At 41.0% G+C, this 20,935-nt stretch overlaps 2 protein-coding genes across 6 annotated transcripts in view; one reads left to right on the top strand and one right to left on the bottom strand.

Moving 5' to 3' along the window:
- Nucleotides 1-739: 739 nt before the first annotated feature.
- LOC117961556 (F-box only protein 30-like) lies at nt 740-5,756 on the bottom strand. Of its 2 annotated transcripts, XM_034900323.1 has the most exons (4): nt 5,632-5,664; nt 4,772-4,860; nt 2,001-4,141; nt 740-1,532 (listed from the first exon to the last, which is right to left on the bottom strand). In XM_034900323.1, exons 3-4 carry the CDS (start codon nt 4,083-4,085, stop codon nt 1,338-1,340), a joined length of 2,280 nt encoding a protein of 759 aa, XP_034756214.1. In that variant the 5' UTR covers nt 4,086-4,141; nt 4,772-4,860; nt 5,632-5,664; the 3' UTR covers nt 740-1,337. The 2 variants fall into 2 exon arrangements, with proteins under 2 accessions (XP_034756214.1, XP_034756213.1); XM_034900322.1 differs by lacking the exon at nt 4,772-4,860 and having other exon boundaries at nt 5,632-5,756.
- A 4,083-nt stretch (nt 5,757-9,839) lies between these two features.
- The window catches only part of grm1a (glutamate receptor, metabotropic 1a), a 29,402-nt gene continuing 18,306 nt past the window's right edge, over nt 9,840-20,935 (top strand). For all 4 annotated transcript variants that reach the window (XM_034900317.1, XM_034900318.1, XM_034900319.1 and 1 more), the window contains exons 1-3: nt 9,840-9,945; nt 10,788-11,636; nt 14,616-14,865. In XM_034900317.1, coding sequence (XP_034756208.1) covers nt 10,907-11,636; nt 14,616-14,865 — 980 coding nt within the window. In that variant the 5' untranslated portion in view covers nt 9,840-9,945; nt 10,788-10,906. The remainder of the gene's footprint in view (nt 9,946-10,787; nt 11,637-14,615; nt 14,866-20,935) is intronic.

A 20,935-nucleotide genomic window follows, 5' to 3' on the forward strand; every position in this document is an offset into this window, starting at 1 on the left:
TAAGTTCTGTTCAATATAAATAAGAGCAACATCCCTACCAACCACTTAAAACATGGCTTAGGAGTTAAGATGCTGAACATGTACTGCAACATTGCTGATTGGAATCCATCAAATTATGTATGTACGTATATTTGTATGTATAATTCATCTGGAGCTTTGCAGAATGAGTAAACATTTATCTGTGCTGTCAGGTTGCCAGAAAAATCTAGTCATGCAATGTACAGTATATTAGCATCTCTACAGACTGGAAGGTATGACTTGCATGTGCAAATGTGTTGTTGAATGCTTGGTTACTTCACATCATAATGTTCAGTTCTTTGATAACAGTGTATGTGTTTCACTACATATGAGAATCGCTTCTCTGTGACCAACTACGCTCCACTGACACATCGGTCTGTGTCAAACTAGGCTCAGGGGTAGCCATTCTAGACCAACTACCTTCTATGTATATCCAAGGGTGTGAGCTTTGGTGAAACTAGTCAACATAGTATTTAGGATCATCATATCATCCATTATATTATTCATAGAAATCTTAAATAAGTCAACAGAAGTTATCAAATGCAGAGGTCCTATAAAATGTTGTACTTTTGTTTGTATTTGAATCTAGTAATTTCAATTTTTCCCAAAACAGGAAAATGGTTGCATTTAAAAGGCAGATAAGCTATTTTCCTTTTATCCAGGCACCTATAAATAATTTTTATATTGAATAACTAAGAACAACTTAAAAGACCAACAAATACATAAAAGGCTGTAAAGACTTTATTAAATGGTAGCAAATCACATGCATTATCGGGCTATCCTCATATTAAAATTAATCTGTTAAGACTTGTGTCCAGACCTTCTACAAACTGAGACAACAGACTTTCATAGTTTGACACCCGCTATAGTGATCAGAAAGACTAGATCCTTTAGGGTCACATATCAACAGGAGGAAGTGGCAAATCTTTATTAAAGTGCTGGCATAACTTCTGACACACAGAAATAATGCAATATAACCAACAAACTGCTCTTTCCCCCATGGCTACTGCTAAAAGGCAAGATAGTGAACACATTTATACAGTATATCACATTGAATAATATAAATATATTGTGCATATTTGTCTTCAAGAAAATATATTTTAGTGTTTCAGAATAAGGATGCATTTTTAGCACAAATCCATGCAAAGCTAAACGCTTAATGTGTTTCTTTTCTCCACATATGGGCCACCCACAACAACAGACCTTCATTGTGGCAGGTAAGGTGTTCTTTCATTAAGGCTTCTTCATAATCTAGTGGAATACAGGAGAAGTTGTTTGCTTCTCGTGCAGCTACAGTACGAGAGGTCAGCGTTGTTTGGTCAGGTGTTTATGTGACGCAGGACGCGACGCAGCGAGTGTCCATCTCGTGCAGTACACATGGCAGGAAGGGGTATGGGCTCGGTCTTGTGCTCCACTACGTTCAAGTGGCACTTCTTCAGATGGTCCGACATGCTGGGGAGATTACTGAAACCCCACGACAACACAGGGCTGAAGGCAGTGCTGAATCTCCACACCTGCATTAGTAAATAAAAAAAGATATTAGAAAGAAGAGGGGATGGGAGATCAACACGTTCAGAAGGGGCTCCTGTTTTATTAAATGCCATTTGTTAAAGTCCTTGTGTGAAAGCACCCCCAAATCCTAAAATGTCTTTCTAACTCACTGCTTACAGAAATTTACAAAATGTTTAATTCCAAACATACATTTTAGGCTTGGGAGACACTACTTCACAAAAATAAATCTCTTTGAAACAGCATTGTAATAGTTATTCTTTGTGTGCTGTTAAACGTATGCGCAGTTCTTTTCATTGTGCACTTAATATTCATTCATCAGCTATTTGGAATGTTGCCTCTTGCAAAAGCTCATGCATCTTATATCTTCAGTTATATCTATCTTATATAACTGTTTTGAAGAGACTCAAAAATCCAGAAAAAACATTGACATACAGGAAGTTTACAATGCAGGGTACACGTTTGCTACTCACCCTATTTTTGATCTGCCATGACACAGTGCCAGGGGAACCAGGGCGTTGTCTTCTCTCCCACTGCAGCTCCACTATGCCCCTGGTCTGGAGGAGACTGGCACACACCTCCCTCATAGTCCGTGATACCAGTGACAGCTGGCACAGGCTGAAACTGTCCAGGAACCCAGCTATGTGCCACAGTATCTCAATGGGAAGACCACTAAACTGGTCAGACTGGTAGTCACTTGAAAGTTTTGCCCTTGGGCAAGGCTGAACCCCGAAGGACCTGAGGTGCCTGTCATGAACCACTTTGGCCCCTTGGGTGGATGGGTAAAACCTCCGCTGAGAAAACGTGCAGCCATAATATGCCAGCGGGCAGCGGTGCTCCATCCAGCCATTGAGACCAGCGTGAATGTCACCGTGGACATTTGTGAAATGGGAAGAAAACTGGTCCCGGCGCAATGACTGACCACAGACAAAAGGGAACATGTGCTGGTAGCGGGGGTTGGGAGGGAGGTAGCGGTTATGTGGGACTGCCTCGACCTCCAGAGCTTCCAGGACAAGGCCGAGGCGGAGAGTGCGGAAAGGGCTTGGGTAGCAGAATTGGGGTGCAGCGTGGTCACAAGCAGATGCAGAGGCTATATCACCCACCCTAGTGTTGGTTAGCAAGATTGCTGCAGGAAAAGTGAAAGTCTGTGTGCCATAGTCAACACGGTAGCCATCAACATAGACTGTGTCAGAGATCTTTCTACACTCTCGGGACTCCTCTAAACAGAAGAGCAGTGCTGCTGTGATCAGATCAATTTCTCCGAGACCCATAGGGTCATCATCCTGTTCCAGGTCCGAGGTATCTACGGCTTTGTCCTCCATTTTGGGTCGCAATCTATGAAGTGACCTGTCTGGGATGTAACTTATCCGTCCATTAGATAATGAACATTGGCCCTGGCCCCTAAAAAAATGGTAGTTGTGGAACTTACGCTCAGGGTCATGGCTTTCTAAAATAACTAGCCCTCTATCTTCCAGGACCACATGACCAGCCCTCTGTGTCACACCCTGGCTGACATGCGCTGGAGAGGCCAGTAGAGGGGTAACTGGCTCCTGAGAAACCCCAGCATTCATGTCATCGTGTACCTCACCAGAGCAGGCTGTCTCCAGACAGGCCTCCCTTGCTCCTGACAGTGATCCATTTGTTGTTTTCACAATCTTTAGATCTGGTCCTTTCAGAGCCCCATTTTCTCTCAGACAACTAGAACAAACACTCTGCTCCACCATCTCTCTATTATTCAAACCATCAGCTACAGGGGTTTTGTCTTCCAGTCTAGTCTTAAGGTCTCCATTGTTGCTCTGTTTACTCTTCTGCGTAGCTTCTCCTCTGTTCACACACTCTGTGCTGCTGTCAACAGAGTTGGCACTACTGATAAAGTCCAACGCAGCAACTAAGCTTCTTGCAGTCTCCACTGTGGCCTCGTAGAGTTTACCGAAGTGCTCCTCGTTCAAGCCATTAATTCCACAGGCAATCCTCTCCTTCGCCGAGCCTGGTGGGGGGGGGTTTGGCTCATGTGAGGATATTGACTGTATAGGTGACTCAATAATGTTGGAGGCCTTAGAGGCAGATGTAAGCAAAGCTGAATCTGTTGCCCTGTTCTCCTTACTAACAGGGACAAGTGGCTCTCCTTCTGCAGTTGGAGCCATGGCACTCACCTTGAGGGACTCGAGTAGTGTACGCTGGTCCTGAAGAGCAAGTGCCATGTCCAGCTGCTCCACCTCCTCCACCCCGCGGCTCAGCGTCTCATAGGATGTATAGTCCAGGCAGCTAACTGGCCATCTGTTCCACTCCATAGTGCAGCACACCACTCCAGCTGGACACACTTCAAGGTGTGCATACATTTGATTGCGCACAAGGGTGGCAGGGCAACCATAGCCACTGTTTAGGCAGGGTACTCTCATCAGTGGGCACATAAGGTGATGCTCATTAACTTTGCAGGAGTGAAATACAGCCCCACACACCAGAGGACAGGTTATAAGATCACAAGAAATGCCTGGTTGAGGTCTGACCATGCACCTCTGATTTACACAGGACATACAGTGACCATGGTCCTCCTCCATCTTCAGACCTCAAGGGGTGGAAAAGCTTTTGCGGGTGACTGAGAAAATCCGCTGTCCTGCCAAATAAGCAGAAAGAGAAAATAATGTCAGTGTATTAGAGATGTGACTAGGCAATACAAAACAAGCAGGCAAATACAGGAAGAAAGCTCCAAAACTTGTTAAAAGCTAGAGCCTGCAAATTTGGAGAAAGATTGCTGATATTTGAACTCAACACCCAAACAAATACACCCCTCCCATCAGTGCTCCTTCAGAAAGATAACATATTTACCGTCCCTCTAGCTCCCACTGCCTTTCTCTTTCAACATCCACGACCGTTCCCCCGCTCCGTGCACCAACACCAACCGAATAGTGTGTTGTTGTGTGGCTTGGTCCGGGCATTTTTGTTTGTTTACCATTTACAGAGCCAGGGCTGAGTATTAACATGGTAGAATTAATGGAACTGATGTTAATCTTTTGCAATTTGTGGTAAAAGTAATGTAATACCCAACAGCCTACTCATATAAATACATTAGCAAAGTCAGTACAACAACACTACCAAACAAACTAAATTGTGAACCTAAATTGTCTGCGGCGCTAGTGTTGGTTTCTAGCCGTGTCTAGAGCCTGCACGACGACAATGAAACAGCGCCCCACACCATTGTGGAAGCTAAGTGCAGTGCACCTAAAAGGCTGTCTCATACAAATACCTTATTAGGAAGCTTCACAGCACGGTATCACGGAGGTCAAAATCTTTCCTTTCTTACATTAGGAAGTCATGAGTCAGCTCCAGAAAGACCTTAGAAAAATATAATCCAGTATTACTGGACAGTGTTCTGAGATAATGCTATACAACTGAGATGCTCATCTATAATAGTAGCTAGTGCTAAAGTAATTTAGCAGCTGTCCGTCTGTCTGTCTGTTTTCATAACCGCTTTTTTAACTAATATATGAATACACGTTAATGCAAATTTGAAAAGAATAACGTCTATTACTTCAAAGCCTTTGGCTAGATTTATTAAATGCAGCTTGCGTAAACATTAGTTACCGTACATCATGTAACTAGTCACTGAGCCATGAATCATACATTTTACCGTAACTAACGTTATAACTTTAACTGTGGTGCCATGCCAGCTTCGGTTAAATGAGTTTTAGCAGTTCATCTTAACAAGTGGCCCAAATAATGCGCATACACTGTTGACACAGAGGCAGTTTCCTACCAGGAACACACAGTAAGTTGTTGTACCTTAGCTAACGTTAGTTAGTGTTTCTTTCCTCGCGACAAACACCACTGTAACAAACCGACAATGACAAGCTTTAGATACTATGTACAGTAATGATACTCCCCTGTACTGCAAGCCAGTTAACTGTCAACTTTTTCCGCAATTAAATCCACTTGTTTTTGTGACAATGGAAAGCAAACATACACTGACCGGCTAATGTCGGCTAACAACAGCTAGCCAGCTCGGAAGTTCACAACAAGCTAACTTAGCAAGATAAGGTTGGCTTGGCACCATAGACTGTATATTACTATTTACAGTCAGTGGTTAGAACGAGAGTAGCTGCTCACCTTATCGTTGTGTTGGTAGGAAAACGCACGATACAACTGTTACTGTATAGAATACTGTAGTTGCCTTTCTGACAAACTGCTAATGCTACAATCCTTGTCACTCCGCCTCCCCTTTTTTCTGTTCAAAACTTTATTGAACAACACGTTATCCGTTACATTTATCATTACAATGGGCATGAACAGTAAAGGAAATGAAGGATTAAATATGTTTGTGTAGATAGACATCGCTTTGTAATTAAAAAAAAAAAAAAATTTAAAGTCTGGAAAAAATGAAATGTTTTAATTTAATTATTCACCATAGACTGTATAAAACATTGTATCATATTACCTAAAAGATCAAATCGTTTATACTGTAATTAATCGGTGAGTACTTTAATTTAAAATGCATTTAATACCTTCAATTAATAATTTGAAATTGAAAAATTTCGTAAACGTAAGGTTAGAAAAGGGATCGCTGTATTTTGTGCAGTTCATTTCGAATATATCTATTTCTGTATTTCTAGTATTTGCGACATCTTTACCACCTATAAATAAACGGAACCATCCTAAATACATTCGGAAACAGGCGCATCAGGAAAGTTAAGATAAATTTATGGTATGGTGGCTGAATTTAAAAGTAGGCTCTAGGCGTCCATAAACGATAAATAAATCAGACACAAAACTCACAAACAACTCACAGAAATCTTTATTTTTTTTTAGACCTAATTATTGCCTAAACACTACACAGCCTTTTTTTCTTTTTTACACAACTGCAATGACCAGTCACAAACAGGAGAGGTCACTGTTATACTATTTTTGCCAAGCGGCCTCCCAGCTGGTAATGGTTAGACTGTGTCCAAATTCATTGTCGTTAACTGAGGGAGAGACGCCACGTTTCGAGGTCGGGGTCACCTGCAAAACAGCACCCCTGCAGCTGGAGGCGCTGACTCATGACACATCAGCAGGACAGTGCTTAGCAGTACCGAATACACTTGTCACGAGGTGTTGAAACAAACCCGTGCAGTCAGTAGGGGGTCAGAATTTGCAATGTCTTTTCCTATTAAAAGTTTTATACTGTTTAACTAAATAGGCAAAATAAAAAATCCCAGTTGTTTAAGTTGTTTATTAATATCATGATTAAGATATTTATTTATCACATTTTTATTTTTAAAGGCCAGTTATATCATGGATCAGGATAATATGCATCCTGATAAAGTTCCCTTGGCTTTTGGAATAAGAATAGCCCCACATCATCACATTTCCTTCACCATACCTACAGATTGGCATGGTTTGATTTTATTTAGTCTAAAAGCTGGTTTGATTTGCACTGAGAGATTATTTAATGGAAAGTTCCCCATGCCAATCTCTAGGTGTGGCCTGTGTGATGATGTGGGGCTGTTCTAATTCCACAGGTCAAGGGAATCAGGATGCATAGTATCCTGATCCATGATATAACTGGCCTTTAAAAATAAAAATGTGCCTGCTTCTATGGGAATTTAACATAGGGATGTGTACATGTATGCCATATGTATTTTAAGGAGGAACATTTATTTATTCACAATAAATTGTTAATTCACAAAATAAAGGTTGTCCTTAGAAGTTGGATTCTTTTTTTAATTAAGGCAATAAGACAAATTTCCAAAAGACAAATTTTTAATTCCTCTTTTTAGTCAACTTTAGCAGGGGTTAATAAACTTATGAGCACCACGGTATGCTGTATTATAATCTATGGATTTTGAATGAGAACAAAATGCAAACATAGTGTTTGTTTGAGATTCTGTTCAATTTGTGAATACGATTAACCATGAATCTAAGAATGATGATACTCAAACAACTTTGTTTCAATGGTTTATACTGCTTCATCTGAGGTTTACTTATCTATGCCTGGCAACCATAAAACAATCTCATACGTAAGTCCTACTGTTAAGGCCAGCAATGAAAGCGAGAGAGTAAGAGACCACCAAAAGGTCTACCATGACAAGACCAGACTCTAGATCTCTCACACACACAAACACAAACACACACACACACACACCATGCTTTTCCTATTCCCATGCAAGTGAGATGTTGCATGTTAGACAACTAACCAAATATTTATATTATTTGTGCTGTTGTCATTGTCTGGAAAAGGCAATTAATCCCACGTTGATAATAATGACAAATGTTGCAGAATAAGTGCCAACTTTCCTGATTTCCCTGAGTTGCACAAAGCAAGGTCTACGATGAAAAATAGGCTTGGCAAAAGATTGATTGATGGGGTTTATGTTTTGAGGAAATAGAAATGTGAGTTCAATTTTTGGAACATCCAGTATTTCACAACCGTGACATCAACATTAGAGGTAGAAACACTCCAAAGCCTAAAAACATAATAAAGCATTACAAGACCAACAGATATTTAATAACATTTTGTTAATGAATAATTATATAATTGACCAGTTTCTCTGGAGCAATACTAAATCATCTCAATAATAGTAATGCTTAAGTCATAGCTGGAAAGCCTGGTGGTCAACCCACGCAGATTGCAGTCCCAGAATAAACCGAGCACCGCCGTCGCCTTTTGCCCTGAAGTGTGGCTGCAGCATCCAAGATCATGTCTCTTCTTCTCAAAGATGTCACTTTTACTCAGGGTCAGTAGCAGATGCTCGCACCCGAAGCCCCGGGCACCAGCAGAGGCAGCGTCACAGATCTTCCTATAAGTTTATTTGTGATTTGTACCAACTGGTGTGAGTCACGACAGGACCTTACAAAGTAAACTGCATGCCTCCCAGGAGTGGGCCGTTGCTTTGCGTGATATTACGCGCAGGGTGGAGACTCACCCACTGTCTAGCTGGGCGGAGTTGTTTCAGAAGTTCAATTCAGTGATTGTAGCTTATATTATTTATTTATTTATATTGTAGCTTACAGTATAGTGGCGGGTAATCTGTTGGAGTTGGAAATAAAACAAACAATAATATTAATTTATACTGTTTATTGATCCCTAGTGGGGAAATTACAATGTACACTCTGTTTTGTTATAATCACTACACACACGCCTGAAAGACACACACATGCTCAAGTCCTAAACATGTACTAATGGAGAGATGTCAGAGTTAGGGTGCTGGACCAGCGCCCTGAGCAGTTGGGGAGGGGGTTCGGTGCCTTGCTCATGAGCACCTGGCAGTGCCCAGGAGTTGGCATCTCTCCAGCTGCCAATCTCCAGCTGCCAACAAAATATACTTTTGGGTAATATCTTTTCCAGTGTAAAAGTGTTTGCATCAGGCCTACATCAGTTTACTCAACGATTTAGGCAGTCCTTACTGCAGAAACGTTCAACTCAGGCTAAAGTAATGAGTGAAGCTTTATTCAGCAGGTTAAGAGCGACTTAGGCCTACATGTCCCCAGGAGCCTTCAACCAAACAGTAGATGGCGTGATTAAGACTGGTGACTTCTGTCCGTGGTGCTGAAAACATCCATCCTGTGTCAAGCGTTGATTCCTTATGTAAACTCAAGGAGGGGACATATGAGATATTGCCTATTAGTCATAAAGGACAGCGGTGCTGTCTGCTTGTTGTTAGCACTTGTCAGTCTCCTATAAACTCACTGTTATAGTGAGCTGTCACGTAGCCTAATTCAAATCTGGTTATACCCTGACACCGATAACTCATCTCACTTTTCCCCTCTCAAAATTATTGACACGTGGAATTATTAAATTGCTTCAACTATTTATGATGATATAGCAATAATGGCACACCTTTCATACACACTCGTGTACAAAAACAAAGTTTGCTACAAAAACAGTTGTATTATAGTGTTACAGACCAAACAGAAGACAGGCCATACTTTCTCTTATCATTTCCACACCTGCTTATATGGAGTGGGGAGAATGGCGTGCATGAAATCATCTCATGGAGATGTAATACATCAACAGCCAACTATCTTGCAAAGAAGCTCAAATGCTCCACTGATATGATTTGTATAATGTATTACACCTCACCGCAGATTTCCATTTTATTTCCTGTCCTTTTCAGCTTAGATAAAACCTTGTAGGTCTTAGACAATGCATGTATTAAAGACGTGCATAATACTGTAGAAAAGGCGATGGTTGCGGGGGATCTTAATGTTCACGTCGAGAGAGAGAGAGAGAGAGAGAGAGAGAGAGAGAGAGACAGAGAGAGAGAGCGAGCGAGAGAGAGAGACAGAGAGAGAGAGAGACAGAGAGAAAGAGAGAGAGAGAGGGAGACAGAGAGAGAGAGAAAGAGAGAGAGACAAAGAGAGAGAGAGAGAGAGAGGTGATACAGCCGAAGACACGCGCTACAGAAGACGGACTAAGGCACGCGACATGTCTCAAGGATTCAGGTAAGTTTTGATGCTATAGGTTCAGAAAACAATCTGCTTAAAATATGTAAGATGTCAACAGGACAATGAAAATGATAGATAGTGAAAAGCTCATACTGGCTATTGAGAACCGACTCACGTTGTGTTTTCTTCTGCTGAATGAGACATTCTTAGTTTGTGTATTATTTATTATTATTATCACTATTAGACTATTTTTTTGTAGTATTTTAATCAACCGATGCAGAAGAATGTACGGTGCGTTTGTCTTCCATCCGTCCTCATTTAGAATTCAAACAGGAGTCGACTGTGGAAGGATGGTAGTTTATCGGCTTTATGAGAAACTAGCTGTGTCAAATCGTGAAGGCTGGGTCTGTGAGAGGATGACGAGCCCAGACAACAGTCCCTAAGACGTCCTTGTAACGTGTTTGGAAAGCGCGCTGTCCACGGTGCTGAAATCTGGTTCCTGCCTGATTTTCTCAATGGGCAGCGAGCACAGGACCTCAGCCTCTCCAGCTCCTGGCTATGTGTTTAAAACAGGATTGTTTGAGACATTTTAAAGTACCTGGCTGCCCCCTCCAGAGCTAACCACATGCACAGTGGGGCAATTCCCAGTGGATAGCTGTCCTGTTAAGCTACTACGGCCCCCTGATCAGGTGGGTGTGAGTTAAATGCCTTGCTCAAAGGCATATCATTTGTAGCTATAAGAGAGGCATGAGGACTGCTGCCAGCTGCAGGGATGTAAAAGGGCGTTGATGGAAAGGAGCATGCGTGCTTAGTCAACTATTCCCACATAACACTGTAGCACATCTTGCATCGTTTCTCTCAGCTTGCATGTCACAGTAGTTTGTCTCATTTCTCTGTAGGTGCGCGAGGAAATGCCCCGGGTGTCGTGCTCACAGATCGTGGTCGCTGGGATAAACTCGGATGTAGCCTACTGACAGACAGCAGATAGTATGCCTGCACAGTTGGTACGGCTCACGCAATGTGGCACAATATGGCACGCGTAAAGATGGGTCTCTTCGCTCTCCTGTTCCTCCCAACGTTTTTCTTCCGTGTCCTCGTGCTCTCCCACAGCAGCAGCATCAATGAGCGATCGGCGGTGCCTCGCGCCGTGGTCCGCTCCGTAGCTCGTATGGATGGAGACGTGATCATCGGTGCGCTGTTCTCCGTCCACCACCAGCCGTCTGCGGAGAAAGTGGCCGAGCGGAAGTGCGGGGACGTCCGCGAGCAGTATGGCATCCAAAGGGTGGAGGCCATGTTCCACACGTTGGACCGGATCAACGCTGACCCGAACCTGCTACCCAATATCAGCCTGGGCTGTGAGATCCGAGACTCTTGCTGGCACTCCTCTGTGGCTCTGGAGCAGAGCATCGAGTTCATCCGGGACTCTCTCATCTCCATCCGGGATGATAAGGACGGGTCCAAATGGTGCATTGACGGCACCCCGTCCCACCAGCCTCCCCCGTCCAAGAAACCCATCGCAGGAGTGATCGGACCGGGATCCAGTTCTGTGGCCATTCAGGTGCAGAACCTCCTACAGCTCTTCAACATCCCCCAGATCGGCTACTCCGCCACCAGCATCGACCTGAGTGACAAGACTCTGTTCAAGTACTTCTTGAGGGTCGTGGCCTCAGACACCCTCCAGGCCCGGGCCATGCTGGACATTGTCAAACGGTACAACTGGACCTATGTATCTGCAGTGCACACTGAGGGTGAGACTCCTATCACTGACCTCTCTTAGTGGAAAATCACCATAATGTGCCATCAGCCATGTTGTCTGTTAGTCTGGTAGTGGATGAAAGTGATTATAGAATCTAAATTACCCATAGCATCACTACAATGTTTTCATTGATTGAAGTGTCAGAGAGACACACATAAATTCCATATTTAATGCTATAATTTTGAAAATAGTGAGAATAATATATCATAGACTTTATAGTCTTGTGGGAAAGGTCTCTGTAAATTATAGTGTGGTCTAAAGTGTCCCGATATAACTTCTGTTATGATTTGACACTATGAATAAAACCGAATTGAAATTGAGTTCCTTTTCCTTTTATACAAATTCTGGACATTTGATGCAGGGACTTAAAGTTGATATAAACTGGGAAACCTGAAAAGATAATTACATATTTTATGGTAAACCACTGGCTTAGAAAATAATAATTTGATAAAATGACAAACAAAATGTGCATAGACCATCCTCTAACAATCCCACTTCCATGTTTTTCACTTAAGAGGAACTGAATGTCATTGAAATGTTTTCACTCCTTTACAACTCCATGTGGAGTATCTGCCTGTCTCAGCATGTGGCTCTCATGCTTTTTAGAGCAGACGTGCATACATACGCATATCTTCATTAGGATTTGTATGCAGTTGTCTGCAGTTGGAGGTTGTGTTGACATTGCTTCAAGCATCTTCCCACACATCCAATGCATCATCACACATATGCGCTTGCATTTGTTAAATAACCTACACTAGGAGTTTGACTATAGAGTGTGTGTTGAGTAAACATTGGCTGGTCTCTCCTTTTGTTGAAATGCTGAATTGCTGTGTTATTAGGATTCTCAAAGGAGGTTTTAAAAGTCAGCATCCAGCCACACACACACAAGGGACCATTTCAGCATTAACAATGTACGTGTATCTTTTGGAAACGTTTAATTAATTCCATGGTTAAAGCTGGAATGAAAAATTACATGTTGGGGACAAATGTTTTAAATTTCACCAGATACATAAATGTCTTATCTCCACAGACACCCTAGCAAAATTAGCATTCTGTTTTTAGCTACTCTTTTTTCTTTTTGATAACTCGTATGCTAATTTGTTCAGCCAAATAACACAACAGTGCATTATGTTGGGGACATGAGGTAAAAGGAAGACAGGGTTTGGGTAGAAAGAGTAATTACTGTGAAGTGAATTATGTCTATAGATTTTTATTTAAGTGTTAGTGAATCACATTCATTGATGTCAACCAAAATATGACTGACAAGTGACATTTCCCAGCATCCACCCCTTAAGGAGTTGTGGACTCATGGGGAGTGTGAAACATCTTTGGAAAGTCCTATTATAGTCAGGTGTTGGAGCGGGGCTTTGACACAGGTTGCGATCAGATAGATGAAGAGAGGGAGTTAGGGAGCTGTAGTACCTGGAGACATTACTAGGTGGCGTCAGCTGTCTGACCTTCAACATACAGGACTCTGTATGCCTCTGGGACTGAAGTCATAATTTAAGAGTAATGAATAAACCAGTCAGGGGAAGAATGGATTTGATTGCCAGCAGCATAATTTACTTAACAGCCTTCAGTGCGAGTGATAAAGTTAGGATATTTTACAAAAAGGTTTACAGTACAAACTGTTATTAGAATTAAATTATGTTTTTTTCTTCTTTTACATGCAGACATTCTGTAAATGTTAATCCTTGCAATGACTATAGGTTCAGCTTTGTCAGAGACAGCAGAGACGTTTGGAGCCACAGTAAATCTTTCTAACTGAGACTTCACATCCTAATTTGGCTGACCTTTGAGGAGGAGTCATATGTAAATCTTCTCTATCTTTAGTTATCTCTGAAAAAGTGGTCACGACTGGCTCATGAGTTTTCTCTCCCTGCCACCTTAGACAAGTTATAAATGCAGCTTGTTCCCGTAGCAACAGCTAGGGCTGTGAAATTGCATAAATTATCTGTCCCGATTATCATCAGTCTGGTAGGAATACTCAAAGCAGGTTTTTGGTAGTCACTGTCAAATGGGCTGTCAACTAATGCACCACCACCCACCTGTCTCACGGTCTAGATGGAAAGAGTAAAATAATAGGATATCATTATTTCCATTTACTAGTGGGGGAGTGAAATGAGGTAACTGAAAATATCATCAAAAGACAATTGGAAAACCAACACATAGGCCCATTGTGTGCCAGAGTAAATGCATTACTGTGATGCCTATTTCAGCTGCTCTATAAAGCCATGCCACACAGAGATAGAGTTTTCATTTTTCATCACTCATATAACGAGAAAGCGGCATTAGAGGGCCCCAGGAACCTGGCCTCACAACAATGCATTTGCACAACAAATGTTCTCAGATTGTTATGGATAGGGGCTCCTAATTTCCTTTTGACAAAATGCACACACACACATGCGCGCATGCACGCACACTAAAACACATGTTCAAACATGTACAAGTGATTGGATTGGCTGTATAATCCAGCTCTCATTCTAAAGAGCTGTGGGCTTTATCAACAGTCCAGATTGAGGAAATAGAAGATTTAGACTTACACACAAACAGCTTTGCAGGGCCCTTGATTGGGATAGTGTGCAGTTAAACAAGGGTAGCTATCGTCACCCTTTTGGCTTTGATTGCAATCAGTAGCCAGTAAACTCACTGTGACACTCATTAAAAGAGGATCGGACCTTCATCTCAGTTGAGACTGGACGCACTAAACTAAATCAACATCATTGAAATAATTAGAAATGTATGGTTGAAAGCATTTGTGTTTTTTAAAGTAACAGGGCATGTAATGTTTTGTTATTGCAAAAACATTAATTGTTTCAGTTACAATAAGGAAATAATGTCCCCAATTTTGAGCTCACAATTAATGAAAACGCCACAGCCAGTGTATTATCCATATCCGCAAAGCTTAACTAAAAAGTCTGTCTTCCATCGGAATTCTCCCTATTTAATCTATTTTCTTCATCACCTGCAGGAAACTATGGGGAGAGTGGCATGGAGGCCTTCAAGGAGCTGGCCTCTCAGGAAGGTTTATGCATTGCCCACTCGGACAAGATCTACAGTAACGCAGGGGAGAAGCACTTTGATCGCCTTCTGAGGAAACTACGGGAGCGTCTACCCAAAGCTCGTGTAGTGGTGTGTTTCTGTGAAGGCATGACTGTCCGAGGTCTCCTGATGGCCATGAGGAGACTTGGGGTGTTCGGGGAGTTCCTCCTCATCGGCAGGTATGGATGTGTTTTTTTAACCTTCTGATTCACTGTTGAGAGCATCTCACCGGAGGGCAACAAATCAGTTTACAGGCTGGAAGGCTGGGATACGCTGTGTTGTCTTCCTGATGTGCATGTCACCAAGGCAACCAAGAACAACTAGACCTCATACCATTAGCACTGAATAGAAATGTTCTCCAGCAATGAATAATTGGTATTTTTGTCACAGACACAAAACTAGAGAGGGAAACAATGCCCCTAGTCCATTGTCTCCCTTTGGGCTGTCTTGTCTTTGTCTTTTTAAGTCTTTTTGCTTTTAGCAATCAAACAGAGGCTCACACACATCTTTTTGTGCAAGACCATATTGAATCAACTTGAATTGTGAAGATATTTTCCTTTTTGGGATTAATATTCACTTCATCTCTTCCTCTCAATTTCCCCCCCTCTTACCCTCTTTCTCTGTCTGTTAGTCAATGTTGAGTGACAGTGACTGACTCTAGCTACGGTCTTAGTCATTACAAAAGGGCAAGAGTCGTCTCACACACTTATACAGCGGCACATTGCACCATGCAATAGCCCTGAAGGAACATTCACACTTGTCAGTAAAAGCCAAACAAACCTGGATGCTACTTTTCAGTTCATTCGTGCAATATTTTTCCCCAATCATTTCAGTGAGGGAGGAGTTTTGTTATTGGGCAGTTGTCCACCATATGTTAAATGAAGAGGACATTATTAAGACAGCTAGGGATGACCAAGACCAGTTTTGTTGGATATTTTCATGAACACTGCGTGAGTGCAGGTCAAATTCTCAGAAAAGAACCTGAGAGACGAAATACAGTAAGGTAACTTCCATCTTTAATCTTTGTTTTCTCATTTAATTGTTCAGATTTTGGCTCATAGCACCTTGAATGTTCAAAGACATTACATACATTAAAAGATGTGCATGCGAAAAGTAACTTTATGAAGAAGACTTCCGGGCAATTTGTTTTTTAGCCAGTTTTGGTTTTTAGGCCGCATTTTCAAGACTTTTTGACAATGCACAATCTGGAGTAATGTGTACAATGCATTAGATGTAAATATAATATGTTGTTTTACCTTGTTAAAGAAAAGGGTATGAGATGAACAATTCAATATTTAAACTACAAATAATGTTTAAAGTATTAACAGCTGATTTTATAGATACAGTGGTAGTCTTGCATTATGTGTTGAGGTTGCTGTCTCTTCCACTTTGAATGGATTTCTCTCTGTGTTTTTGTTTATAAAAAAATTAGATTATTTTGTTGAAAATAATGTATTTGGGGTCATTAATTCAGTACGTACACCATCCTAATGCTGGCACTATATGTATTAATCCTCAGCTAATAATAGTCTCCAACAAATGTGCTATTTACACCTTAGTGTTGCTGCTAGTAACATTTGCCAAAAAGGTTGGGTAACTTTGGGATGTCAGCCTCATTTTGAAAAAATGGAAACTATATATTCCATATAACTATATAAGATTTCCAGTCAGTCAAGATTTCATTGTGAATGAACAGTCTTTAAGCTGAGAGCTGCAGGGTAGGTCGGAAAGCATTGCGATACAAATGAACCGCTTTTATTTTCCTTTTGTCTTGGGATCTGTTTACAGTAAGAAAAATGCAGAAAACCCTAAACGTGTCTTGTTGGATAGCTACAGTATCTAAAATATGTGAGTATGGACACCTTGTTGTGTTAGATAAAATCTGACTTAATTTCCTTGTATGTACTAAACACACATACAGAAGATTTCCAGTCTAATAGACTCTACTCTATTGGCAGGCACAGAAGGATTTGTTTCTTGTCATTGCCATTATCCTTAAGGAAGCCTTTCTCATATCATCTCCCAGTGGTAGAACCAAAGAGAAGCTGCTCTTGTCTGCTTCCTCCTTTTATGTTGTATATGATATATTTGATGCATACGTGCATATTTAAGTTCTTGGCAGGGGAAGGGACTCTTTCTTCTCAGATGAAGAACATGCCTTTAAATTATCCATTATAATGACACTCTAGGGCTACATTCCTTCCCATGTCTCTTATTTCTTTTTCCTCTATAGGAGATGGGAAAGTGGTTCTTTTTTTAGCTTTTGTAGAAGTCTCCATGGGTGGAGGAAATGATTTTGGGTCAGAGAGAGAGAGAGAGAGAGAGAGAGAGAGAGAGAAAGATAGAAAGAGAGAGAGAGAGAGAGAGTGTGTAAAAATGATGTTGGGCCAACACAGATGCCAAGCCATGTGTGGGTTTCCTGGCATGTAGTGGACAACTGAATGAGACTGTCAGACGGGTTTGAGCTCATCAAAGGGGAGCTTGTTATCTTTTAATTCATACCTTTGCCCCTAAAGAAGCCTCCTTCATGAAGTGTGTGTGTGTGTGTGTGTGTGTTTGTGTGTGTTTGTGTGTCTTTGTATTGAGTAAGATACACAAGGACAAACAAAGAGTGAATGTAATAAAGTGCCAGATCAAGAAGAGTACTGACAAGCCAATCTGTCATTCTTACATTTAACATCTAACACACTGGGTACTCAGTCTTTTATTACTGCAAATGCCAACATTTGTTGTCAACAAAAAGAGGATTGTATAAAAACTGCTAATGTAGAACAAAAATGCCACTGAAAGACAGACAATTTCCAAGTCTTTTGCATCTTTTTTTTATTTGGCTTGTTTCCACTGTCTTAGAGTTGCTTAAAATCAGCTAATACAGGTTTAAGCAATGAACTTGTGCTGTTTGGTGCTTGCAGATTTAGCTCAATCAAGAAACACCTACGTACAGTATGTAATGTTAAAAAACATAGTTGCTGTTACTTTTAAACAAAAAAAAACTTCAATCACTGTGCAGCACTACAATATTTCACAATGTACTCCCTAGTATCAAAACAGACCACAATAGGCAATTGGGAAGGGTCTTAATATAAGCTTCATTAGAATGAGTCAACTACAATGATGTTAAAAATTAAAATTTGACTTTTGGCCCTCAGAAAAATCATGGCTACAATCATGAAGCTAACGTGCCAAAGTGATTACTTCATAACTTATTAACTTCCCATTACCATATTCCCATCGGTCCAATTGGCGTAAAAATTTAAATGTCAAAGCACCATACCAAAATGTATATAAGAAGCAGGCAGTTTTTTTTCAACACATCTCATACGTGAAGATGCCCATTGAACACAACAAAGGCAGAAAAAAACACTATAGGGCAGTAGCTACATAAACTACAAGTAGACATGCTGAGAGTTTTCTATCCGAGAGCTTTTGTTTTAACTCTTCAGCTAACCTGCTCTTCAGACAAGGGCCAGGTGTGGCAGCGTGCTCGACCCACTTTATCCCTGACCTGCAGACTCTACTCTGCGTCACTTCAACACTTTACATCTACTCTGCTTTGCTATTGTCAGTCAGCAGGGCTCTTGTCTTTCTCTCTCTGTGATGTCAATCATGATTTTGCCAATAAGCGGCCTTCATCACCCTACAACTGCACACGCAAATGAGAGGCTACATTTATTCCATGCATACACTCCATACATAGATCATCCACTTCATTCCAATCAGGAATACATTGATTTCCATCTTCTTGTGGTATTCAAGTACATTTCCAAGTGATTGTGTGACATCTGCTTATTCACATGGATGTAGGCTTAGTCAGAATGAAGCAGGAAGCACAGGAAGTGTATTACATAACCTCAGTTATTTTTTATGAACACAAAATTATTGTATGGCTGAGCTGGAAGATGGTTGGTGAGCACGTTAGGAGTTTCAATCAATTCTGCAATAGGAAGGTTAAAGTTAGAGAGGAGTAGATTTTGGACTGTTTGACTGTGGAGTCCTGCTGGTTGGTCCTCAGATTAAGGTGGAGAGACATAACAAGGACAAAGACAAAGAGAGATGAAGGTAATGAAGGTAGAGGCAGAGAGAGACCGGGAGGAGATAAGAAAGCTACGTTGGGAGTAGATCGCCCCTGATCTGGTGAAAAGCCAAGTTTTAGTTTTTACATTTCTAGACAGGTTTAGGAATGACATGCTTCTTAATTCTTCTACTTCTCAACCCCATAATAAGACCTTTTGGACCCTTGTCTTTCAGGAACAAAGGTAGAGTAGAAGTAGCATGGTGTTTCCATGGCACCGCAATACCTCACATGGAGGCGTTTGAGATAGATAGATGGGTCAGTAAAGCATTTGACTTTGTTGAAACTTAAAGTCAAAACTGCACAAATCAATATTTTAATATATATTGTTGGATAAAACGACTATGTGTGATGTGGTGCTGGTATCCCTTACAAATGTAAGTTAAAATAAACAAACGTTTTGATTTCACACAGGACACAAACAGCGGTCTCCTGGGTGAAAGCCCTGTGTTTGTTGGACCTATCCCTCCCTACACAGACTTTGTTGCTCTCTATACTTCGTCAGCCCTGGCTTGTCATTACGTGGGTTATTAGATTAGATTAGAGTAGATTAGATAATACTTTATTCATCCCACAGGGGGTAATTCCCTTGTAACAGCAGCAGTGTTTTTTTTACAGTAAAAGCGAAAAAACAAACAAGTAAAACACACAAACAAACAACAGACAATGAGCAGAAGATATAGACTGAATGTAAAGTGGTGTCATTTGGTGGGTATAAGTACAAATAGTTAATGACAACAGCTTGAACAAGTTAACCATGGTCATGTTCGCTTGTTGTGTGCTGCCCTCAAAAGACAAAAATCTCATGCAGTTTTAATAAAGTAGTTGAACGGCAGGACCTCAACATAACCGTAGCAGATTACAAAAAAACTTATTTGAATCATTTTTGTAACCATCATGTGTTGGTACAGACAAATATTCCGATCAGTAAACCCTCATCTAGTTGTCTACTTTGGAGGACTTGTTGCATATAACACATTGGAAAATCTCATAAAAGCATTGTCAAAAAAAAAATGTCATCTGCCTGTGATTGGAGCTTCAGGGATTGATGTATTCGTACATGTACAGAGGATTTTTTTAAGGAAATGTACAAAGTGTTGCTTTACCTTTAATAAACTATCAAAGGCGTTATTCATTGTATGGCAGCTCCATGACAAACAAACCTTGCCAAAATAAATTATCACATAACACTTTTACATTTTTTTTCTCAAAGCCTCTTTGAAGTTGGTATAGCTTTTCATCCAATGCGTTTAGGACATAAGTCAGAAATCAGTCTCACCATAGGGAGGAATCATTTGAATGTCCACTGAAAAGCAAGTAACAGCAGCAAGAATGTCATACACACTGAGCTGAAAATATGTGTGAAAATAAAATCATTGTCCCTGTCTTTTGAGTCTAGCCACACCACTTACAGTGGTGTGAAAAAGTGTTTGCCCCCTTCCTCATTTCCTGTTCCTTTGCATGTTTGTCATACTTAAGTGTTTCGGAACATCCAACCAATTTAAACAATAGTCAAGGTAAACACAAGTAAACACAAAATGCAATTTGTAAATGAAGATGTTTATTATTAAAAGGTGAAAAAAAAAATCCATACCATCATGGCCCTGTGTGAAAAAGTGATTGCCCCCTAAACCTAATAACTTGTTGGGCCCCCCTTAGCAGCAACAACTGCAACCAAGCGTTGGCAATGTGATGCGAACGTGCAATGAGGCTTTTACAGCTTCCTGGAGGAATTTTGGCCCACTCATCTTTGCAGAATTGTCCTAATTCAGTTACATTAGAGAGTTTTTGAGCATGAAAGGCCTTTTTAAGGTCATACCACAACATCTCAATAGGATTCAGGTCAGGACTTTGGCAAGGCCACTCCTTGGTGGTGGACTTGCTGGTGTGTTTAGGATCATTGTCCTGCTGCAGAACCCAAGTTTGTTTCAGCTTGAGTACACAAACAGATGGTCGGACATTCTCCTTCAGGATCTCTTGGTAGACAGCAGAATTCATAGTTCCTTTTATCACGGCAAGTCTTCCAGGTCCTGAAGCAGCAAAACAGCCCCAAACCATCACACTACCACAACCATATTTTACTGCTGGTATAATGTTCCTTTTATGAAATGCAGTGTTCCTTCTACGCCAGATATACTTGGACACACACCTTCCAAAGAGTTCCACTTTTGTCTCAT

The sequence above is a fragment of the Etheostoma cragini genome, chromosome 18 (assembly GCF_013103735.1).
Source record: "Etheostoma cragini isolate CJK2018 chromosome 18, CSU_Ecrag_1.0, whole genome shotgun sequence".
Classification (NCBI taxonomy): Eukaryota; Metazoa; Chordata; class Actinopteri; order Perciformes; family Percidae; genus Etheostoma; species Etheostoma cragini.

What these genes read in the sequence shown, in the direction of transcription:
- LOC117961556 (XM_034900322.1), bottom strand. Translation starts at nt 4,085, where the DNA reads ATGGAGGAGGACCATGGTCACTGTATGTCCTGTGTAAATCAGAGGTGC. An exon ending in CATGGCAGATCAAAAATAGG is followed by an intron (nt 1,533 to 2,000) that starts GTGAGTAGCAAA and finishes TTACTAATGCAG; the next exon opens with GTGTGGAGATTCAGCACTGC.